The sequence below is a fragment of the Urocampus carinirostris genome, chromosome 11, assembly GCF_059441175.1.
Source record: "Urocampus carinirostris isolate Australia breed hairy pipefish chromosome 11, RoL_Ucar_1.0, whole genome shotgun sequence".
Taxonomy (NCBI): domain Eukaryota; kingdom Metazoa; phylum Chordata; class Actinopteri; order Syngnathiformes; family Syngnathidae; genus Urocampus; species Urocampus carinirostris.
Window position 1 is genome coordinate 7,438,197 of NC_142359.1, and position 25,920 is coordinate 7,464,116.

Consider the following 25,920-nt stretch of genomic DNA (forward strand, 5'->3'; position numbering starts at 1 on the left):
CCAAAACATCCTAGCAACACGCTTGCAACACAGTAAACGGGTCTGGTAAAAAAAAACATACCGTACTAGTAAAAATCACGGTAAACCGTCCTTATCTTCCTCCTTAGAACTGAAGCCGTCAAAGTCGTCTTCCTCAGTGTCGGAAAGAAACTTCGTCCCACGCTCCCTTATTCCAAAACACGCTGGCAACACGCTCGCTCCTTCTTTATCGGACTGCTCGATTGCTTTTAGCTTGAAAGCTGCGTCATGTGCCTTTCTTTTTGCATTTTGCATGATGAGGGTATGTTTACGCTAATTTAAATTGTGCACAAGCTAAGAAGTTGCAGTCTTCCTCGGCGCATATATTCCACCGGTCTAAATCTTACCTTTTGTACTCGAGCGCCGTTGGCGGCCGTTAGAAAAATTAGATAAATTGGCCGCATCACTGAATAAGCCGCAGGGTTGAAAGTTTGGGGAAAAAGTAGCGGCTTATAGTCCGGAATTTATGGTAACAATGATTTGAGACAGGGGTGACGGAGGAGGGGCTCGATGATAGTTAAACGAAGTGATGTGAAGCGGCGGTTGTGTTTCATCGGCCCTGAGTGACGGACAGACGAAACGGAGCGGGGACGTCGTCAAACTGCCTGGAGTGAATAAAAGTGATCGCTCAGAGAGAAAACTGACGGGATTGTATCGATCGTGTTGATATCTGCCCATTAAAATTCATTAGTATGATGTGAAGGGATGTAATTATGTTTATGGATATTGTATTTGATACCATGCGGCAAAAAAATCAATCGCAAAGCTCGTGGGGTATTTGCATACATTGTGTACAATGTCCATCTTTGTTTTCATAAAAAGTAATCAATATGTTGTTGCAAAATCAATGTGTGTGCATAGAATTGATTTGATGAGCTCAAAACACATTAGAGCAGGGATTTCAAACTAGTTTGCGGTGATAGTTTTAGGCCCTCACCTGAGTAAATGTAAATCTGAATTTATATAGCGCTTTTCAAGTCAATGGAGACCTATGAAAGCGCTTCACATTGTGCTTCACACTTTACACTTTTACACACTAACTAACCGATAGCAGCGTCAGCCATGCAGGCAACTACCTGCTATTGGGGAGATTAGGGATTCAGTGTCTTGCCCAAAGACACTTCGACATGTAACATGGAGGAGCCGGGAATCGTACCTGCGACCACTTGATCCCAAGACGAGCGCCCGAAGAGTAGGAATACCTATCGTTAGCAGGGTTGGGTAGGGTTACTTTAACTTGATTACTTTCAATTACTTTTGGATTACTCCAATACCAAATATGCTAATAAAAGACAAAAGAAACTAAATATGAATAAAATTACTAAATTTTGTGCAGGCTTGGGGAGTAACGGAACACATGGAACGGCAAAAATGATGTTGGCAAGCTGTTTGGATTTATTTTCATTTTGTTTCTGTCGCATTTTATGTTAGTTTTGCTGGAGATTAAAGAGATCAAAGCCAGGAGAGAAAGCTTACCATGTGTTGTGAGTCATAATTGTATTCATATTTAGTTTTATTTTGTCTTTTATTAGCATTGTTGGTATTGGAGTAATCCAAAAGTAATTGAAAGTAATCAAGTTAAAGTAACCCTACCCAACCCTGATCGTTAATGCGGCTCACTTAAGTATCATGTGGATGCTACCTACATGCTAATCAATTAGGCAGAGCTCGAAAGTGGGAAAAATTCAATCCCAAATGCAGCCTGAATTTAAAACAAGAACAACAAAACTTTAGCTCCAAACTCAAAACGTGAATTCCCCCTACAGTGTGCTTTAAATTCGGTATTTGAAGGTCAGTATACTGGGCAATCCTATTGAAACACTAGACCTTGTGAGACTTCTACTACAAACACACGCAATATACTGCAAAATATACTATGGAAATACTCCAAAAAACAGTGTATAAACAATATAAAATACTCCAAAATAAAAGTACAGGAATAGTTTGAAAATACTACAGGAATACTACAAAAATGTCACGACCAGAACAGAATCAGGACCCAGATACGTAGCGTTAACCACAAGTTTATTAGAAAGAGGAAGGGCAGCGCCCGCGATCCGGTGTTCGCTGGACGGGGGAAGCAAGTCGCTCTCGCAATCGGGATCCGAATACGGAATAGGATCTTCCGTAGCGGGAGATGGCGGTGTCAGGGATGGAAAAACAGGTCGATAGCCAGGACAGGAGAGCAAAAACATGGTCGGTATCAAAAACGGGTCGTAAGATGGGACGGGAGAGCAGACGTGGTCGGGATCAGAAAGGGTCGTAAGCCGGGACGGGAGAGCAGACATGGTCGGGATCAAAACAGGTCGTAGCCAGAGACAAACAGGGAGATGAGGAACAGACAGGTGGAAAAACGGCTGCAAAAACGGGACAGGCGGGAGTCAGGGTCAAAAAGGCTTGCAGGAAAAAAAATCAGGTCGTTTACAAGTCATTTAGCACCCGGGTCTCCACAACAAGTGGTGAGCGGTTCATTGGAAAAGGGGGCTCCGTTCCAACACCCTCAATGTTGGGCCCCGTCCCAACACCCTGAATGTTTAACGTAAACTTAAAGCTAACCCAGGCTAATCGTACGTTCGCGTTATCATAATCTTATGAATAGGATTTCTTACCTTTGTGGTGGTCAGCAGAAGGCGCTCGCACTCCTCCTTCATATTTGGCTATTATTTCTTTCTTAAATGCAATAGTTGTACACATTACTTTTCTTTTTTCACCTGTAGCAACTTTGCTGCTTGCACTGACTTTCTTCAGAGTCATAATAAGGGGCTAAAACACCCGTACGCCGTTTAGCATCGCACCCTAGCGTACGCAATCACGCATTACCGGCGTTCGAACTCCGATTTTTTGACCGAACAGCGAAGCAAGAATTTCTCAAAATTTTTGGTCAGACACCGATTTGTTCGAATTGAGAGGTGTTCGAAAACCGAGGTTCCACTGTATTCTTCTCTGAAATCCAAAACAACTTTGTCTGCCTAATTTGCCAATAGGCTGTTTTCAAAGAATATATTCTAATGCACTGCCAGACGAAGCATACTGTCTATGAAAAGCTAACTGAACCCTGTGAGTTAAATGAAAACGCTATACAAAGGCGAGCTGCGAGGTCACGGTGCTGATTGCCAAGAACTGCAAACTTTTCACCATGGTTGAATCTGAATAGTTGCCCCTGACACATTTCCAGTTTACCAAATCTGGCCCACTTCGACGTACATGCTTCAGGGATCCCAAATACATATTCCGCAATTTTATTTAGCCTCACAAGCTAATCAAAGGAATACTGGAAGTCTGTTTGATTGGAGACCTCTCTGGCCTGTTTTGACCTCATCTGCAACATGAGAGTCAATTAGCTCATCAAAAGAAGAGCTCTGCGATGAAATATATCGCCCACAAATCATCATCAACAGATGGGGGTTGGTGAATATTGTGAGATGGGGGGTGGTAATGAATCTATCCACAGCCTTCTCTCTCCTCTCTTTTTCATCCGCTTTTTATTCGTCTTAATTGCGCCACCTTATCAAAGCCCCCGGGGTCAGTGCAAGCGCATATTAGTCTCCATTCAAGACCAGATCTAATCCTTTCAAGTGGGGAACGGCTTGATTTTTGCAAAAGCGTAGGAGATATTTACAGCCGATCGCTCCGATTGTGTTTGCGTAGCCGAATGAGACAAATGACAACTGCGGGGATATTCGCCCTTGACAACAATGTACTATTGTACTGCATCTATTTAAATTGGCATAAATTAAGAATCGTTTAAAGTGCAGCAGGGCTGATAATGTGACAACGCTCTCTAGCATTAATGGATAGCGAAAGGAAATGTTACAAACCAAGATGTCTGGATAAATAATTGTAATGTCTTTTTTCGTTTTCTGATGGATTGAAGGTTTCTTCCTTTTAAGAAAAACTCAAAGCAAATTTTAACGCATTATTGAACTTTACCGACCATAGCGTGAATTATAAAATATACAACACTTGAACAGTTCCGTCAGCTTCTTTACTGGAATCAGTTAACAAATTTGCCTCTAGGTGTTGCTCCACTGTAAAGCTTTTATTTCTCCGAGGGATGCTAGAAATTCCTACACTGATTGAAAAAAAATTACTTTAATACTTTGAGTTCTGATATGAATTACTAATCTCAAAAAAATGAAATCAATGAACCAACCGTTTGAAATGGGACACACAATTTATCAACACAGAGAATCAATGATAATAAAAAGGAAGGGGGGAAGCGTCGGAGATTGTAAAAGTTTTCGACTGCTGAAAGTCTAGAAGTTGCTAGCACAAAAAGAAAGTTTTCCGCTATAATGTTAGTCGATTTGGGAAGATTCCCTTGTACAGAAAAGAACGCTCATTCCCAAGAACCAGCAAACATGAGTTAAATCTTAAGCCGTTCCCTTTCTTTTGATATGGACCAAGGATGCTCGACCAGATCATGCCTCTATGAGCGAGGTCCCAAATATCTGATACTCTCAGTATCGGGTGACGGTGTTTGAAATTGCTAAATTTGTTAGGAAGCCAAAGAAGTGAGGAATGTGTGCAATGTTCTGTACCAGAGAATGTCCTTCCAATCGACATAATTGCGTAAGGTGATAACATTATTTTACCAATACATAGCCTGGGATGTTTTAATCACATTCAAAACTTCATGTTATCAGATTTTTTTATGATAAATGGCGAATTAGGAAGTCGGAGAGCTGTCCGAAAAAAGCGGAATATGCCAATCATTTTTGTGCTGGGCTTATTTGCTCTACTCGTATTTTCCAAAATATAAACCGCATGAAATTAAAAACACTTTGATGGCTAATATTGCATCACAAAAAAATTATTAATAATGGAAGCATATTATATTGAACATAAAATATCATTATGAAATATTGTTTCACCACTAAGATAGAATTATTATGATTGGTTACTACATAAGATTATTCTGCTTTTACTATAAGACAACAAGGAGATTGCATATGATTGATCTTTTGACTATTATTCCTCATTGCTGTTCCAGATTTTGATTATTATCCACTGTTTACATCATTGTCACTATTGACTAATGATGTTGTATTTTTTAATTCCGATACTTTTAAGGGCAAATCTGATTTTTGCAACCAATGAACTTTCAGAACAGATTTGCAATTTGGCATTGTGAGGGTTTTTGTACGGTCATCTACTGTTCTCCTTGCAAGTTCAAAATCCATTGATGTCTTCTCGCCTTATGTTGAAGTTTCGAAGCTATAAATCATTAGCATTTAATTGTAATCATGCATTTCCAACTTGTTTACCGGATTTTCCGGCCTACAAAGTACACTGGCAATTATTTGTTTTTTAGGTGTGCCTCATAGTCCAGAAAACATGATTTGTTGGGACACCCGGTAAATGAAAGAGTGGCCATGCCTTGTCATGATGCAAGACAAGTATTTATGACCCCTTCATTGTATTGCATGTATTATTTTTCACCAAAGTGGTTTTAGAGTGAGTGTGTTTACAGATACAGCTGAACCTGGGTTTTCGAACGCCTCTCAGTTCGAACAAATCGGAGTCCGACCAAAAATTTCGAGAAATTCTTGCTCCACTGTCCGGTCAAAAAATCGGAGTTTGAACGCCGGTAATGCGTGAGTGCGTACGCTAGGGTGCGATGCTGAGCGGCGTACGGGTGTAGATCGCTCTTTTCATGACCAACTGTTATCGCGTGCGGACGTGCTTCGTTTTGCTTTCGCTTTTAATATAGCTGTACGAAGTGTTTTAGCCCCTAATTATGCCTCCGAAGAAAGTCGGTGCAAGCAGCAAAGTTGCTACAGGTGAATAAAGAAAAGTAGTGCGTACAACTATTGCATTTAAGAAAGAAATAATTGCAAAATATAAAAGAGGTGTGCGAGCGCCTTCTGCTGACCACCACAAAGATAAGAAATCATATTCATAATTATTTTCTTTATCCTTTTATTTTTATTTTTACACGTTCATGTTAGCGTAATCTTTCGTACAGGAGATTACGATAACGCGAACGTACGATTAGCCTGGGTTAGCTTTAAGTTTACGTTAAACATTCAGTAAACATTCAGGGTGTTGGAACTGAGCCCAACATTGAGGGTGTTGGAACGGAGCCCCCTTTCCAATGAACCGCTCACCACTTGTTGTGGAGACCCGGGTGCTAAATGACTTGTAAACGACCTGATTTTTTTATTTTTACACATATATGTTAGCTTAATCTTTCGTACGGAAGATTACAATAACGTGAACGTACGATTAGTCTGGGTTAGCTTTAACTTTACGTTAAAAATTCAAGGTAAACATTCAGGGTGTTGGAACGGATTAAAACGATTTACATTATTTTTAATGGGAAAAATGATTTCTGTGATCGAACAAATCAGTTTTCGAACAGGGTTCTGGAACGGATTATGGTCGAGAACCGAGGTTCCACTGTACATGGATTTATATGTAATTCACCCTTTGGGATTAGACCACCTGGTCTGGCATAAGGAATATAAGACACTGCCTTCATCTACTCTTGGCATTGCCCATGAATGCCAGATCTTCCTCCTTCCCAATGGACTTGCTCCACTTCCACATATAGAGCTACTATTGTTTCTCAAAAAGCTACCTTGTCCATTCCCAGATCACCGTAACCATTATCCCCCTTCCCCCTTTTGGAGAAATGATGAGTAATGTACCCAACAATCCCGCATTTGTGTGATAAATAATGCAAGTTTTCTCATGTTTCTTTCCGTCTGCAGGTGCACGAGAAAAGAGAAATGCGAGAGATCGTCGGAACCCCGCCGCTTTGCGTCCGACCTCAAGCAGTGCGTGCGTCTCAGCGTGCACCCCAACAACATTTCCGTTTCCCAATTCAGTGTGACGGTGAGTAGGCGCCATTCCTCTTGTTTCAATGGGCCTTGCATTTTACACCAAGGCCTTTGATGATGGCTTTTAGTGATATGTCGTTTGAGATGACAAGGCTCTTAGATAGATAGGTAGATAGATAGATAGATAGATAGATAGATAGATAGATAGATAGATAGATAGATAGATAGATAGATAGATAGATAGATAGATAGATAGATAGATAGATAGATAGATAGATAGATAGATAGATAGATAGATAGATAGATAGATAGATAGATAGATAGATAGATAGATAGATAGATAGATAGATAGATAGATAGATAGATAGATAGATAGATAGATAGATAGATGGATAGATGGCTTTTTTATGTCCACTCTCTACCACAGAGAGGCCCTCTTGAAGCGCATCTTCCAAAAACAAGTTAAACTCAACCCCATTTATCTTTATATAGTGTCATGATTACTGATGCGAGTCTGCCCCTTTGACGCCAACTGCCTCGGACGCTGATTGGCTGCTCATCTCTTTTTAAACCCCCGTCTTCCTGTCACCCATTGTCAGTCCGTCTGCGAACCGTAGCTCCGTGCTAGGCAAGCCCTTTCGAACCTGACTATCCTGTCCTGATTCCTGCTTGACCCCCGACCCCTTTTCTGAACTCGATTACGTTTTGCCTCCTCCGTCCCGGCCATCGACCTGTTCTTCCCCCGCTCTCGGCACTGTCTTCGCACGCCACGGAAGTGCCACTTCCTCGTTCCGAGCAATCTTGGGCGCAAGCCTTTTCCTCCTTCTAAATAAAACTGAGAAAAGCGAACCCAAGTGGGTCCTGTCTCCGTTTCTGGTACTTGACATAAAGCATATTAATTTATTTTTTAGTACAAAAAAAATACAGGTTACTTATACAAGCCTTAACCATACTTCTATAAACTTTAAACATACCAAATATAGCACTGAAGCAACTTACGGACAAATTCAACTTACGAACGATCGTCCGGATCTTGTTTGTAAGTCGGGGAGCGTCTATAATTACATCACTTGGTTGAGATGGGGCGGCAGTGGCTCAGGAGGTAGAGCGCTCGTCTTGGGATCAAGAGATCGCAGTTCAAATCCCGGCTCCTCCGTGTTACATGTCGAAGTGTCCTTGGGTAAGACACTGAACCCCTAATGCCCCCAATAAGCAGGTTAGCGCCTTACATGGTTGCACGGCCGCTATTGGGAAATGTGAAGCACACTGTAAAGCGCTTTGGGAAGTCTTGACTTGAAAAGCGCTATACAAATTCAGATCATCACCCACCGCTTGGTTTTGACGGGAGCGTGCCACGTGAATAGGGACGAATGCTCGGACAACGTGATTACACTGCGCTCGTTTCTCGATTAGCCATCGCACTTTACACGGCCAGCGTGGCCTGCCAACAGCAACACAACTCAAATCCCGTCTGTGCAAACGTGTCATACTGTCCAATGGAACACTCATTAACATCTCATAGTATTTGCTTGGCACTGAATCTGGATGCTTGGCAGCTCAATGTGGCGCGTTTCCCCTAGATAATATATTGCCGGTCCTCTGCAACGAAACAGCAGTGCTTTGTTATGTGAGTTTGTTCTTTTCAACCACTCATCTCAAATGATCAGTTTTGTTTTGTTTTAAAGAAATGGTCTGGAACTGTTTTCTTAATTGCTAATTTTTAATTTATTGCGATTGAAGATTTTCTTTGAAGGACCTCTGTCCTAGTGATGGGTCATTGGCAAACAAAACGGCTCAATGAGTCGGCTCTTTGTAGGAAGGAGCTGGTTCCCTTTGCAGCACTCGCTTTTTCTCTTACTCGCTCTCTCTCTCTCCCCCTCTCTCTCCCTCTCGCGCTCTCTTTCTGTCTCTCTCTCTCCATCTCTCTCTCTATCTCTTCCTCTCTCTCATCCTCTCTCTCTATTTCTGTCTCTCTTTTCACCTCTTTCTTTCTCAGTTTATCTTTGTTTAGCACTCGAGTTTTCTCTTCCTCTCTCTCTCTCTCTCTCTCTCTCTCTCTCTCTCTTTCTCCATCTCTCTCTCTTTCTCTCTCAGTTTATCTTTGTTTCTGTCTTACTTTTGCTCTATTTTTCTCTCTCTACTTCTTTCTCTCCTCCTCTCTTTCTTGTTCTCTTTGTTTCTTTCTTTCTTTCATTCTCTCTTTGTTTCTTTCTTTCTTTCTCTTTCTCTCTTACTTTTGCTCTATTTTTCTCTCTCTACTTCTTTCTCTCCTCCTCTCTTTCTTGTTCTTTTTGTTTCTTTCTTTCTTTCATTCTCTCTTTGTTTCTTTCTTTGTTTCTTTCTTTCGTTCTTTCTTTCGTTCTTTCTTTCTTTCTTCGACTCTTTCTGGTTCTCTTTCTTTGTTCCTTTGTTTGTCCGAGTCTTTTTTCTTTCTTTCTTTCTTTCTTTCTTTCTTTCTTTCTTTCTTTCTTTCTTTCTTTCTTCTTTCTTTCTTTCTTTCTTTCTTTCTTTCTTTCTTTCTTTCTTTCTTTCTTTCTTTCTTTCTTTCTTTCTTTCTTTCTTTCTTTCTTTCTTTCTTTCTTGATCTCCTTATTTCTTTCTTTATCTCCTTATTTCTCTATTGTTCTTTCTTCCTTTTTACCACACTCTTTTTTTCTATCTTTCTCTCCCTTTCCATTTCTCTTTCTCCATCCATCAAAGGCGCCTATGACTGGACAACATGAGTGGCAACATACCTGTGTGTTTGCTTAGTATACAAATTTGTTTTTCTTTGTTTTTTATGAAGCAAAATGAATGTTTTCTATACATCTCTGGGGGCGGCTATTTTAAGAATGCTGTCGGGTAATCATGACGTCACGTACCCTCAGGATTTCGATAATTAATAAGCAATTATGGCTCTGCTTCAGGAAGCAGGTAAACCGAAATTAGTCATTAGATGATGCCAAAGTGTGTCAGTTGACAGATTTTTTCAAAATGGCCACACACCAGAGAAGGATAATCACAGGTAGATTTTGTTATGAGAACAAAAAAAAAGAAAGCAGTTCCTCCCTTATATCACACTTTGTTTTTCTGTTTTATTGCTCGATTTTATTGCAACCACTTCAAAATTAAAATATAGCAACAATTCTCACATTTCCATTATCCCCTCTGGGCTTTAAATATGGTTTGTGCATGAATAGCCAGCAGGCGGTCCGTACAATACCATTTGATTTGCAGGGGTCAGGCCTGAATGATCATTTCCCATCTGCGTTGCTCCGAGGGGCACATACGCCATTGTTGCTTTCCACCCCTGCACCACTTTAATAGTATTCATAGGCTGTGTGTGTATGGATGGGTGAGTGGGTCGATGTGTGTGTATGTCATTTGATCGGGCTCATTCTGAGACCCCGTATGAGTGTTTAACCTTTTCGCAGTGTGTAGTTTTACCTCAAGGCAAAGCTGCGCATTTCCCCAAGTGACCGACAGCCTGGGCCAGGATGCCCCGCATCGCTTTCCTTTGACTTCATATTAGGGGGATAACACAATGGAATTGTTATTATTGTTGTGTGAGAAGAGGGGCGAGAACTTGAAGGTCCGGACCCCCGCGGTCCGACTTCATTAAAGCGCAATCTAAAAACAGCTTAGCTCGGCCCTTTCTTGGTTGCTGAGGCAGCTCCGGCCAAGTGTGAACGGGCTTCGCTGCAAATCAAAGCCTTGACCGAGGACCACCACAGACACGTTAGTCCCATCAATATGTATATTCTGTCTTTGACCCCCGTACACCTGCTTTCCTGGCTCTTTATTCAAGGACAGCTTTCTATTCCTTCTCAACTAGCTTCGATGGTACGAAAGTGCTGAGCTGATTCTGTATTTTCAACTTAGTAGGAAACTTCAGACTCTGATTGTTGGATCTAAGTAAGTGAGAATTATACTAGGTCCAGCTAAACCAGCTAAATCATTGGTATTTGTGTCTCTTCAGAAAGGACAGATGGTCCATTGGTCTTTAGTTGAATGGAAGGCCTCCGAAGTCCCACACTGATGAACAGAGGTCAACAAATGACACTTGTTCCTTCTAAATATGGGATTTTTATGTTTTATATATATATATATATATATATATATATATATATATGTATATATATATATATATATATATATATATATATATATATATATATATATATATATATATATATATATATATATATATATATATATGTCACAAGGCGAGGTGGAGTGGAAGGGGTGACCGGACCAGAACGGAGGCAGGAAGGGAGAACTCAATTGCGTGACGATCCATAAGTTTTATTTAACAAAATAAAAGTTGTCCAAAACTTTGGGACATGACAAAACAAACAGTTGTTTCTTCCAACTCAACTAAACAGGACAAGGCATAACAGAACGGACAATGTTTAAAACTAAAACAGGACAAGGCATAACAGACCGGGGAATGTGTAATGAGCCAGCGCCCGCCAAACCCACAACCCAGCCTTAAGTAGCAGACCAGCAATCAGCTAATCTGCTACAGAGTTCGGGGGCGCGGCAGACTGGTCGCCACGGCGACCGTGCCAATATATATATATATATATATATATATATATATATATATATATATATATATATATATATATATATATATATATATATATATTCTCACCAAAATGTCAATAACCGGTAGATTACTGCACTCTTGACTACAACTGAGTGGTCACTTTTCAAAAGATTTTTCAGGAATCTAGGGTTCTTCCATTTATCATATTCTTACTGTCTTTAACTGGAAGAAATCTTGTGTCTGATGCTGACGGTCTTAACTTCGACTAATATCCACCGATTCTTTTTCATGTCCAGTATTCTCATCTTCCTCATATATTCTTACAGAAATGTCGCAAATCAAGCAAGTACCATTGAATTTGTAAGTCGAGCACTGAAGAATTGAGTTGACAATGAGAAATGACACTCAACTTTTCTGTGATCAAGGGTTTTAGGATTGTTCATTCTAAGGGAGAGTCACTAGGTATTTTATTGACAGAGTACTGAGTACAGGCAGAGGTGTCAATTGACAAATAGCACTGCATTATTTTTAGTCTTCTTACATTCTTTTATACATCAGAGTTACTCTCCAGTTTTTGTGAATTAACGATTCTTACATTATTTTGTATTACGACCGAAGTATCACAAACTGGTCACCTACCAGTGGACTCTTAAAAATAACTGTGAAGACAATTTTCGAATTACTTTAGATTATTCCTAAATCCAGGATTCCTATTCTACTGGACTGTCTCAGAAAATTAGAATATTGTGATAAAGTTCTTTATTTTCTGTAATGCAATTAAAAAAACAAAAATGTCATACATTCTGGATTCATTACACATCAACTGAACTATTTCAAGCCTTTTATTATTTTAATATTGCTGAATTTGGCTTACAGCTTAAGAAAACTCAAAAATCCTATCTCAAAATATTAGAATATCATGAAAAAGTATACAAGTAGGCTATTCAACTAATCACCTGAATCATCTAATTAACTCGAAACACCTTGCGAGGTTTCCTGAGCCTTAAAAACACTCAGCTTGGTTCAGTAAACTAAATCACAAGTATGGGGAAGACTGCTGTCCAGAGGACCATCATTGATACCCTCCATCAGGATGGTAAGACACAAAAAGAAATTTCTCAAAGAGCAGGCTGTTCACAGAGTGCAGTTTCAAAGCATATCCACAAAAAGTCTGTTGGAAGGGAAAAATGTGGCCGGAAACGCTGCACAACCAAGAGAGATGACCGCAGCCTTAACAAAATTGTGAAGAAGAGCCGCTTCCAGAATTTGGGGGAGCTTCAAAGACAGTGGGCTGAAGCTGGAGTCCAGGTATCAAAAGCCACAGTTCACAGACGTGTCCGGGAAATGGGCTACAATAGCCGTATTCCCATGGTCAAGCCACTTCTGAACTCAAGACAACGGAAGAAGCGTCTGACTTGGGCTATGGAGAAGAAGCACTGGACAGTTGCAGAGTGGTCCAAAGTCCTCTTTTCAGACGAAAGCAAGTTTTGCATTTCATTTGGAAGTCAAGGCGCCAGAGTCTGGAGAAAGGCTGGAGAGGAGCAAAATCCAAGTTGCTTGAAATCCAGTGTGAAGTTCCCACAGTCAGCAATGGTTTGGGGAGCCATGTCAGCTGCTGGTGTTGGTCCACTGTGTTTCATCAAGTCCAGAGTAAATGCAACTGTGTACCAAGAGATTTTAGAGCACTACATTCTTCCATCTGCTGAAAAGCTCTATGGAGATGAGGATTTCATTTTCCAGCATGATCTGGCACCTGCCCACAGTGCCAAAACCACCAGTAACTGGTGCACTGACCACGGCATCACTGTCCTTGATTGGCCTGCTAATTCCCCTGACCTGAACCCCATCGAGAATTTGTGGGGTATAGTTAAGAAGAAGATGAAAGACACCAGACCTACAAATGCAAATGAGCTGAAGGCCGCTATCGAAGCATCCTGGAAATCAATAACACCTCAGCAATGCCACAGGCTGATTGCCTCCATGCCACGCCGGATTGATGCAGTAATCCGTGCAAAAGGATTCCCAACCAAGTACTGAGTGCATCGATGGACATTTTCAAATGTTTGATTTAGTTTTGCTGTTATAAAATTATTTTTTTTACTTGGTCTGAGGAAGTATTCTAATATTTTGAGATAGGATTTTTGAGTTTTTTTCAGCTGTAAGCCAAAATCAGCAATATTCAAATAATAAAAGGCTTGAAATAGTTCAGTTGATGTGTAATGAATCCAGAATGTATGACATTTTTGTTTTTATAATTGCATTACAGAAAATAAAGAACTTTATCACAAAATTCTAATTTTCTGAGACAGTCCAGTATTTATGTTTTTGTTATCAAAAGGGTCAAGTACTGATGGAACGCTAAATCGGACACTGATATACTAAAATTGACCGAGAGCTGTCGTTTGTAATTTTATCCTGGATTATTTCATTCTCCTTGCATTCGTGGTCTAATGTCACTAACCGGGCAATGACCAATTAACTACTATCCCTGGCACTCAATTATTATGGAATCTGGCCTTCTGTGACAGTCAAGTATTTTACAACTCAGGATTCATACATTATTTTAATATTCTTACAAAAGAGTACAATTGAGAATATAATTTTAGAAGGAAATTCAATTATCATAATAATTCAGAGTTCTTTTATTGTGCCAGTGTAAGGGTCATTACTTGGGCCAAGTAATGAAAACATTCTAAATCTGACACTGAGGGAGGTTGACTAATGTCACTATTCATTTTTTATTCTAGTATCTATTGGTTTTTACCACATTCTTACAGAAAAGTACCAATGGACTCCTACAACGGACCCTGATGGTTAGGGATGGGAATTGATTAATGGAATTTAACTGTTTTAGAAGCAATGATTCTTGCATTGTTCAAACTTGTTAAAGTGTCACTAACTGGGACTATTACCAATAGAGACCTGAGGCAAACACATATAGATATTTTGAATAACACTTTATTCTTACATCTTTCTTACATTTAATACAAAAGTGTCACCTACTGTATCTGGTCCAGTATCAATAGACTACTGAGTAAAACACCAATAAACCAAGCGTCCAAGGGGCAAATTACTCTCAAATCTTTTGGAATCATACCTAACATCATAGAGTAAATAATTTTCTTTTAGTTATTTGAAACTTTTGGAGAGGACGTCGTTGGGCGTCACCCCAAAATATACGCGGAGAGGAGATATGGCAAAGAGGGAATGCTCTTTATTCAGAACTGTTCCAGAAACGTTGGGCTTTATGCTGTGTTCAAAAAATCTCTTGATGTTTTTCCGGCCTCAACTTGCTCAGTCAACAGCTTGTGACTTCCTGTAACGACATTATCCCATGACTCCCACCAGATATCTTCACACAATAGGCTCCTGTCAGCTCGAAGGCTGCAGTTCATCCACAACAAAACCCCAAAGATTACACATAAAGATGACCGATTTTGTATCATGTTTCGATGTTGTGGTTGAACCTTGACAGAATACCTTTCACAACATATTGATATTGTTTGTCCATCTCTCCCCTTTCCTCTCAAAGTTGGTCCTGGAAGCTTACAATGTGCCGGAACTTTCTGCGGGAGTGAACTGCACTTTTGAAGACCTGGCCGAGATGAACGGTCTGGTGCAGGGCAACCGCATCAAGTGCTTTTCACCGGCTGAGAAGGAGATGCCACGTGTAGTCGTTGACAAAGGTAAATAAGCCAATCTCTTCTGGACTTTCATTCCTATTGTTTTTTCCATGAAGTAATTGCTGTATTTTTCTAATTATATGGGGGACCGCATTATAAGGCCCCTTGCCAAAAAAAGTGTTAACTATTGTAGGGGCTAGGGTTGCACAAAAAATGAAAAAGTGCCATATTTTGCACATTTGTTGATCAGTTGTAAAATATCACTGATCAAATTTACATCCAATGTCATAACATGAATGCAACAGGAATCGAACCCAGATCACAGAGGGGAGTCCAATTGGGTGCACCAGATCCTATCCACTAGACCATCAGAGAAACAGACAACAAACGAAAAGGCATAACGTCTTATTATTTTCAGTCAAGGTACCAAGTTGTGGATGTTTTTATTTGGCCAGGCTGCAATATATAGTCAGACATTAAACCAGCAGCCTCACAGTCGATATACGAAGTGCACAAGATTCTGAACTCAATGACAATAAAGACATTGTGGGAAGTAATTTGGTTGCTATGAACTAAATAAAGAGAACTACATTGTGGTAAGTAATTTGCTTGTCTTGAAATATATAAATAAACTCATGCCCACACATTTTGACACTTACAATGCGTAGTTTATTAAGAAAGTGAAACGACAGTCTCTCCGCTTTAACATATCCGATATTGTGTCTAAAAATAGTGAGATAATGAGATAAGACCTAATGCCTTTTCATGTGTTGTCTAGTGGATGGGATCTGCGCTCGCCCTGCCGTGATCTGGATTCGATTCCTGTTACATTCAGTGTCATACAATTGTTAACAAGCATCCTGGCCTGGAGGTTAGGATTCGGTGCTCTTACCATTGCTACCTGTTGCCACCATTGGTATGCAACTTGTGTCAGTGATTATCGACTGATCAATGATTGCAAAAATATATTGACGCATTTCTTATTTAGACCACGTTTCTGATTGAGTCCGCTTGAAAGGTGCATGTTAAAATTTCCAGGTTTTTAAGTGCGCCTTGTAGTCCACAAAATATGGTTCCTGACTCTTGGTTCACACACACATACACTAGCAGGAAAGGGAAGCTAACGTTAGCAGCCTTCAAGGTAACTTTTAGGCGGCCTAATTAGGACGGATCCACTGTCAGGGGCGCTTTAACTTGATTGATGAATGATTCCCTCTTTGTTAGCCAGGCTAGCAGAATAAGTGGTCCGCACCCACGAAGGCGAGGTGACCCGTGTGCAAGGGTTGTGTGTGTGAGCCTGTGTGCGTATAATGAATTAAACATGAAGCCCTTCATTAGAGTTAGACAAAAGGACACAGACGAGGTACAGCGTTTCATCACATTCCCACTCTGGCTTGTCTGAAACACCCTATAAGACCGCTTGCCACCTCCAGGGAGACTCGTTGCCACCTTATCGTCAAGGTTGCAGGGATTTTCGCACTCTCCCCAAAGATACCGTAGCAACAAGCGGAGCACTTGCGGCTCCTCTATTGCCGTGTGTATAAGTGATACAATTCCATGCCTGTTTCCTCCAGGCGACCACCAGATCGTGCAGCTCTATCTCAAGTCCAAGGAGACCGGCTTGGCGTTTGCAAACACGAGTTTCGTTTTCTACAACTGCAGCGTGCACAAGTCGTAAGTCTGACACTGTGTGCATCTTTGGCCTTGTGACGACAATCTGATCATGTATTTTTTTGTGGTTCCTTTCAAAGATGTTTATCGTGCGTGAGCAGCCCGTACCAGTGCCATTGGTGCAAATACAGACATGACTGCACCCATGACCCACGCACTTGCTCCTTCCAGGAGGGACGTGTCAAGAAACCAGAGGTGGGTCTGCGTTCGGACTTGACTTTCAAATCAGTGGTCTCCAAATTATTCCACGGGGTAAATTTCGGACCCACTGTTCACGTATTAATAAATGTGATTTATAAATTGTTGGACATGTACTAAATATTCAAAGCTGCGTCATTTGAGGTATCCTTAACAAAATTAAAAATTAAATACGGTCGCTATTAATGTATTTGTTGACAATGACCCACTGAGTTATGACAACCCTTATGCTTTATTTTCCACTGCGCCTATATGGTTAAATTCCAACTACCAGCCTCTCTGTGCGGAGTATTCATATTCCCCCCATGCATGAGCAGATGCCTGACACACCTGTTTTTTCAGCATTTAAGAAAAATGGGAACTCAAAATGAACAAATATTTACTAATGAAATTCTGTTTTGTCTTTGTATTGTGTAGTTAATCTAAGAGTTTAGGCGATTAATCATAATCGCAAATTGTAATTGTTGCCAATCTCTAAAAAGATTTAATGTTTTCTGTTGGCCACATAGAAAAATAGATCAAGTTAGATTAAAATGAATGAACGATGGGCGGGTGTGTGGCTAGGCAGGTAGGTAAGTAGGTAGGTAGGTAGGTAGGTAGGTAGGTAGGTAGGTAGGTAGGTAGGTAGGTACGTAGGTAGGTAGGTAGGTAGGTAGGTGGGTAGATAGGTAGGTAGGTAAGTAAGGAATGTAAGGAAGGTGAGTAAGGTAAGTGGGGACAATTGTAGGTCGGTAGGTAGGTAGGTAGGTAGGTAGGTAGGTAGGTAATTAACATAGGTATTACAAACAGTAGGTAAGTAAATAAGTAGGTATGTAGGTATGTAAGGTAGGTATTACATAAGATAGGTAGGTAGGTAGGTAGGTAGGTAGGTAGGTAGGTAGGTAGGTAGGTAGGTGGGGGTGGTAGTTATTTGATAAGGTAGGTTGGTGTGTAAGAGGGAAAGGTAGGTATTAGATAAGGTTGGCTGGTAGGAAGTTAGGTAGGTCGGTAGGTAGGTATATAGGTAGGTAGGTAGGTAATTAACATAGGTATTAGAAATAGTAGGTAAGTAAATAAGTAGGTATGTAGGTATGTAAGGTAGGTATTACATAAGATAGGTAGGTAGGTAGGTAGGTAGGTAGGTAGGTAGGTAGGTAGGTAGGTAGGTAGGTAGGTAGGTAGGTAGGTGGGAGTGGTAGTTATTTGATAAGGTAGGTTGGTGTGTAAGAGGGAAGGGTAGGTATTAGATAAGGTTGGTTGGTAGGAAGTTAGGTAGGTAGGTTTGTAGGTAGGTATGTAGGTAAAGTAAGTATTAGATATGGTAAATAGGTATGTAGGTGTGTAAGGTAAGTATTAAATGAGGAGTTGGGTGCGACTTGGGTCCAACTTTGTCAGCGGTCGAAAGCATCTGCCTATTTTTGGTTTTGTAGGTCCAGCGTGTTGTGTTGACATTATTGCTTTAAAAGAAACACGTATGTAATGTTGGTTTGTACTGGTGTTTTCAGTATGTGTACAGCTTAGGTTGCAATGTTATTAGCTCACAGGCAGACAAAGTCAGAAAAGAGAAGGGGTTACAGTTTAGCCAATCAGATACAGATCACAATGCAGGATGAAAATCTGCAAAGTAGTGAAGTTGAAAATTGTTTGTGCATACATAATGTTCTACTAGCTGTTTTACGAACTTGTACAATTTAGACCCACAGACAGAAACAGGCTGAAAAGAGGCAGGGTGACCAATCTGAATGCAGAAGACAATGTACAATTAAAATCCTTTAAGTATTGAAACCGTGAAAAGTAAACCGCAATACAGCCAAGGATAACTGCAACACCATTGCTAAAAGGTAATATGTTGGCCATCTCATCGCTCTTTCTGGGGAAGGCAGGTCTTTCTGGGAGTCGCCGACCGGTTAATTCTCGCCTGAGGTGAGCAAAGATGAAGATCAGTGGCGCCAGAGCCCGTCTGGACGAGCGCAAGGGCCAGATTGTCTGGTTTGATGAGCAGGCCGCCCGCCATTGTATTCCACCGTCAAAATTTCCCCGGAGCCATTCAACCTGTGAGCGCGATATTATTTTCCCTCCTTCCCAACGTCTTCCATTATCCTTTTGAACCCCGTGCTTTGCAGAGCCCCGGTCTTTGCCGGTTTACTTTTCCAATTAACTCAGGCGCTGCTGGTCAATATTGACGGAGGATAATAATGTGCCAATCCTCTTCCCATTGTGGTGCCGACTTCCAAGAAAAGCCACAAATAAATGGAGAGGGATTAGGCATTTGCACATTAATGACACGGACGGTTTGATGAGTGGTGCTGAAGGAAAGCAGGTGCTTTGCTTCCTTAATGACTTTTAATTTGCTTTTTATTAACCCCTCCAATCTGAGGTCACGCACCCAACTTCAGATTTCCGGACACCCCTCCACTGTTCCCGAAACGGCAACAAGTCGCCGTTGATCCTACCGCCTCCGATACAATGAAGAGATTCTGAGCGGATTTGGGAGTAATCCCTCCGCGCTATGCTAATGATAGCGATCCCGCCTCTCTCCCCACTGGTTGAGCCGGTTGTTAGCATGCACGGCGGCGCTGCGTTAAAACCCAATTTGGGCACGGAGCTTGCGGGCGCTGTTTTATTTATGCCACTGGTGGCAAGGGGTACGCTGCTCAGATGCTTGCCAAACTTTGCCCTTCATGCGTCTCAAGGATTTAGCCACCGGGATTAGCCTGACAACAAAAATATTCCCGGTCACGCTGTTACATTGGAAATAGGATTCGTATGTTTACCTAATTAGCAATGTTTACCTGCCAACTAAATCATTAAAGAAAAGATCGAACCTCAATGACTCTTACCTTATTTGAAGTATAAGTTCACTTACACAATTTATTAATTTTGAACGTGTTTTCTTGCTAAATAAGAAACAGAATAAAATTGTCATTGTCAAGAACAGGAACAGGATCAGGACCCAAATGCGTGACGTATCTCACACAAGCCTTTTATTTTATGGGAAATGGGGAGTCATGCATAATAGGCAGCAGTCTGACGAGGAATGACTGGAAGCCAGAGGCCGACGAGACCGATACCAATTGCCCGAGCAGACATCGGACGGATGGGGTCGATACAGGACAGGACGGGACAGACAGGATTGAAATCAAAACAGGATATCGGGACGGGACAGACAGGATTGATATCAAACCTGGATATCGAAATTAAACAGGACAAACTAGACAGGAACGAAACTGAAAACCGATATTAAACAGGACAAGATAAACGGGAACAATACCAGACAGGAAATACCAACAGGAAACAGGACCGAGTCAAAACCCACGTCTTGCGGGGCAGAGGTTCGTTGACGGACTGACAAAGGAAGAGACGTCACTTCAGAGGAAACGTAATAAAGACTTAAATGAGAAAAATGAGATAAAAAATTGTCAGAACAAATAGGCAAAATGTTTACAACATATTGCTTAAAGACTGGCTCAAGCTTTAATGGAATGCAATGAAAAGTAGAGCAATAACATTAGCAGCAACAAAAATCATAGATGTAGATTGCTACAGTTTTGCGTGATTGTTAGGTGTTGTAATGGCCCTGGGTTAGAAACTGTCACTCAGCTTTTTTGTCCTTGTTTTATAGTTAAAAAAGGAAAATATTATCACTGTTTAAATAGCAGAATATGTTTTTTTCTCCTTAATTCTCAATTGTTGTTTTCAATTGTTTTTTTTAAATCAAGACCGTTGAAAGTAGAAGATATTTCTAAAAATAATACATATATACGTATAAAATATATATGCACACAGAAACATATATATATATATATATATATATATATATATATATATATATATATATATATATATATATATATATATATATATATATATCTGAGTGGTTAGCGCGTCTGTGGCACAGTTCTGAGGTAATGGGTTTAAAACCAGCTACCAGCCTTCCTGTGCAGTGTTTGCATGTTCTCCCCGTGATTGGGTGGGTTTCCCCCGTGGACTTCGGTTTCCACTCACATTCCGAAAACATGCACGTTGACTCGCTGGTCCAAATTGTCCCTACCAAGATCGGGACGTCCCCCTAAACTTTCAGTTCATACAATGTGAAATCTGATAAGAGATGCAGCCAAGAGGCACATGATCACTCTGGATGAACTGCAGAAGTCGACAGCTGAGGTGGGAGAATCTGTCCAAAGGACAACAATCATTCGAGTGGCAAGAAAGAAGACATTTCTTAAAATGTGTCGTTTAAAGTTTGCCACAAGCCACCTGGGAGACACACCAAATATGTAGAAGAAGGTGCTCTGGTCAGATGAGACCAAATTCGAACTTTTTGGCAATAATGCAGGTTATATTTGGCGTAAAAGCAGCACAGCTCATCACCCTCAACACACCATCCCAACAGTCAAACATGGTGGTGGCAGCATCATGGTTTGGGCCTGCTTTTCTTCAGCAGGAACATGGAAGATAATTAAAATTAATGGGAATATGGATGGAGGCAAATACAGGACCATTCTGGAAGAAAACCTGATGGAGTCCGCAGAAGACCTGAGACTGGGATGGAGATTTGTCTTCCAACAAGACAATGATCCAAAACATAAAGCAAAAGCTGCAATGGAATGGTTCACCAAAACATATTAAGGTGTTAGAATGGCCAAGTCAAAGTCCAGACCTCAATCCAATTGAGAATCTGTTGAAATAACTGAAAACTGCTGTTCACAAACGCTTTCCATCAAACTTCACTGAGCTCGAGCTGTTTTTGCAAGGAGGAATGGGCAAAAATATCAGTTTCTCGATGTGCAAACCTGATAGAGACATACCCTGAGCGACTTGCAGCTGTAATCGCAGCAAAAGGTGGCACTACAAAGTATTAACTCAATGGGGCAGAATCATTTTGCACACCCACTTTTTCGTTTTGTATTTGTTAAAAAAGTTTAAAATATCCAATAAAGTGTGTTCTACTTCATGATTGTGTTATTATCTTATTGTTGATGCTTCACAAAAATTACAGTTTTATATCATGATGTTTGAAGTCTGAAATGTGGCAGAAGTTCAAGGGGGCCAAATAGTTCCGCAAGCTACCGTATATAAAATAAGCAAGATTTTTTTGCGCAGCACACCAATAACCAAAACTGTTATAGTACGTGCAGAAAGGCCATTTCTTCTCTAATGGCTTGCCCTAAACAATTAACTGCCCCATTTTATTTCAATTCATCCAGACATGTTCAGAGAAGCAGTAGCCAGTCGCGGCTTTCAAAAAAGCAACGTTAAGTGCTTCAAACTCACACTGATCGATTCCGAGGAGTTTATTTACCACAACTATATTGATCAGGATGATTTTATTATCTGAGCCAAATGTCAAATTTAACTGCAGCTAGTTAGGAGCCAAAAGGGAGAGAGTCCATCCGGAACAATTTTGAAAAGTGTGCAAAAAGAGCCTTATTTGAGTAACAGCACACATTTTTATCATCACAGATTTATTTAAAGCCTCAGTGTGTACTATTTAACCACTAGATGGCACTGTCGTCTAATGTGAACATATACCAGTGCCCAGGGTTGGATGGGGTTACATTAACTGGAAAACTTTCAATTACTTTTGGATTACTCCAATACCAAATATGCTAATAAAAGACAAAATAAACTGAATATAAATAAAAATTACTAAATTTTGTGCAAGCTTGGGGAGTAACGAAATACATGGAACGGCAAAAATGATGTTGGCAAGCTGTTTGGATTTATTTTCATTTTGTTTCTGTCGCATTTTATGTTAGTTTTGCCGGAGAACAAAAAGATCAAAGCCAGGAGAGAAAGCTTACCACGTGGTGTGAGTCATCATTTTATTCATATTTAGTTTATTTTGTCTTTTATTAGCATATTTTGTATTGGAGTAGTCCAAAAGTAATTGAAAGTAATCAAGTTAAAGTAACCCTACCCAACCCTGGCGGGAACAGAAACGCCAGCGATTCGACGATTTCTGGCCAGAAGAAGCGGGGCAGAGAAGTCAGGTGCAGGTAAAAAGGAAGCCAGGGGCAGACGAGCAGGAAACTGGGCAGGATGGGACAGACGGGGTCGATACCGGAGACAGGATGACGGGGCAGGGATCAGGGATTGATACAGGATAGAGGATACGGGACTGACAGGATCGATAATGAGCAGGATACCTGACAGGACGGGTCAGACGGGATCGATACGGGATACAGGATACAGGATAACGGGGCTTGGATCAGGAATCGATACAGGATACGGGACGGACGGGATCGATACCGGATACAGGATAACGGGGCTTGGATCAGGGATCGATACAGAATACGGAACAGACGGGATCGTTTTGCCGGAGATCAAAGAGATCAAAGCCAGGAGAGAAAGCTTAACACGTGTTGTGAGTCATAATTGTATTCATATTTACTTTCTTTTGTCTTTTATTAGCATATTTAGTATTGGAGTAATCCAAAATTAATTGAAAGTAATCCAGTTAAAGTAACCCTACCCAACCCTGCCAGTGCCACAGTAAACAACAAATTTTAAGGCATTACACTATGTAAATTACAAATATCTCGACCAATGATTTCTTTTCACATGTAAAAGTAAAGTAGTAAAAGAAGTCATCCAAAATAAATAGGCCTTAGCAGAGACAGACAGATGCGTACTTAAGTTGAAAGAATTTATTAAGTAACCAAGTAACGACTTCAATGTTGCCTAATGTGGCGGAGTAAAAGTACCGTTTTTTTCTTCACAAATTTACTCAGGTGAAAGTAAAAGCGTAGGGATTTTAAAAATACTCCAAGAACTACAAAAGTTCCCAAAACTTACTCAAGTAAATGTAATGGAGTAAATGTACTCCGTTCCTACCCACCTCTACTGACATGAATGTTTTTGGGGAAGATTTTGGGAGGAAACCGGAGTGCTCGTAGGAAAGTATGGGGAGAATATGCAAACTCTACACATGGAGGCTCCGGTACCTGAGTTTAACCCTGGACCGTTGCACCATGGGGCTGCGCAGTAACCACCCACCCACCGTGACGCCATTATTATTTCATAACTGATAAAATCCTTTTTTTCGGAACACAGCCTCCGTGAAAAACGAGGGAATACTGTGATGAGATGTCTACCTCAGGATTCTAGATCTCAGAAAGGAAACGTACGAAAGCAAGAGCTGTCACAACTCTTAGTGCTATTATTACGAAACTTGAAACTACGCCGAGACAGAGGCCATTACATCTCCCACGCCGTTTTCCACTCGCTCTCCACAAACACCCTTACCACTTCCCTCCAGCATCCAATTAGCAGATCCAAGAAGGTTGCCAACAAGAAAGGAACGCTGTGAGAGGAGATAATAGGGAAGTATTGACTCTCACTAGTTTTCTTCACTAGTGTCAAAAAGTACATGGGTATCTCTCTTCGTTGCAGTATTGTTCTTAGCATGTTTTACGGTAAACTCTCGCTGTCTCTCTGTTTCGCTACTTTGTGGATTTTCATTGAGCGTTGTGATCTGCATGCTGATTGGCTAGACAGTTGCCATGCCCCTTTTCTGCCTGTGTCTGCCTGTGTGAACATAACAGCGGTCTAAGTTAATTCACGGATCCCTTAACCACCCAGGTCCAGGCCATTTTTTTAGGGAAACAGATTTCCATGTTACAAGCAGCAGGGGAAACTCCCTGATTGGACTCAGATACAGCCCCTTCATCCTGTGGTTGCCGTAATTTTTCATTGTAAGGTGCCACCCTGCTCTTCAGAGATGACCCACATCTCATTATGTGTGTGATAATGACAATACAAACACTAGATCAACTTACAGCGACTGTAATGGTGGCTAGAAAGGGGTCGATATTATTTCTATCGGCACCCAGAAATATAGATTCGAAACAAGTGTCCTTTATTTTCACTGTAAAATCGAAACAAGCAGACTGGTTTAAAACGTACTTCCAGTGGAGAAGTAACTTTGAGATTTCTAATTGGAAGCGTGGTCAGAAACATTGCAAAAAACACTGCAAGTGTTGCCATTTTTATTGTTTATAATGGTTTCAAAACAAGGTGAGCGCAGGCTTATTTTGTAAAACAAATACTGGCAACGACAAGGATACTGATACATTTACCTGTGGTGCAGAGCGCTGGGCGAGAGACAGAGGGGAGCACACTCCGTGTGCAGAGATCCACCCACCACTGCCATTCACCCAATATGATTGCTCTGGGTGCATGGCTGCTATTTTTGGGTGTTTGCAGTTTGTTCTGTAGGTTTTCATCATAATGTGTCTCAACAGTAAACATCAATTGTTTAATGAGCTTCCATATACAGGATTCCATAGAGACGTACAGCTAAAATTGACATGTTGGTGAAACACTGTGACTGTAGTTGGGACAGTCTGCCCAAACCGAAACTCGACAAGGTCTCTTTGGCTATGAAGATGTGCAAGGTAGATGTACTCATGAAGAGCCATACCTTGCTCGCCGACCCCTTTGCTAGATCAATATCGATATTTGCAATGTTTTCCACAGAGTTGTGTTAGATAAATCCAAATATGAATAGAAAATACATCTATCTGTATACATTTTTTGTTGCATTCAGACACTTTATCATCAGTTCACAGCAAAAACAGTTAAGTGGCAACGGCAGAGATACAGATAAATTAACCTGTGGTGCAGAGGGCGCTGGGCGAGAGACATAGGGGAGCACACTCCGTGTGCAGAGATCCACCCACCACTGCCATTCACCCAATATGATTGCTCTGGGTGCATGGCTGCCGTTTTTGGGTGTTTGCCGTTTGTTCTGTGGGTTTTCATCATAATGTTTCTCAACAGTAAACATCAATTGTTTAATGAGCTTCCATATACAGGATTGTATAGAGACGTACAGCCAAAACGGATATGTTGGTGAAACACTGTGACTGTAAACTGTAGTTGGGACTGTCTACCCAAACCAAATCACGACAGGGTCTCTTTTGGCTATGAAGATATGCAAGGCAGATATACTCTTGAAGAGCCATACTTTGCTCCCCGACCCCTTCGCTAGATCAATATCGAAATTTGCAATGTTTTCCACAGAGTTTTGTTCGAGGAATCCAAATATGAATTAAAGATATTTCTATCTGTATTAAATTTGTGTTGCATTCGGACACCTTATCATCAGTTT

The 25,920-nt window shown here is 40.8% G+C and overlaps 1 protein-coding gene across 1 annotated transcript in view; it reads left to right on the forward strand.

The window, feature by feature from the left end:
* The window catches only part of plxna4 (plexin A4), a 351,701-nt gene that overhangs the window by 249,624 nt on the left and 76,157 nt on the right, over positions 1-25,920 (forward strand). The window contains exons 7-10 of the mRNA XM_088348478.1: positions 6,735-6,858; positions 14,867-15,020; positions 16,532-16,631; positions 16,709-16,823. Coding sequence (XP_088204604.1) covers positions 6,735-6,858; positions 14,867-15,020; positions 16,532-16,631; positions 16,709-16,823 — 493 coding nt within the window. The remainder of the gene's footprint in view (positions 1-6,734; positions 6,859-14,866; positions 15,021-16,531; positions 16,632-16,708; positions 16,824-25,920) is intronic.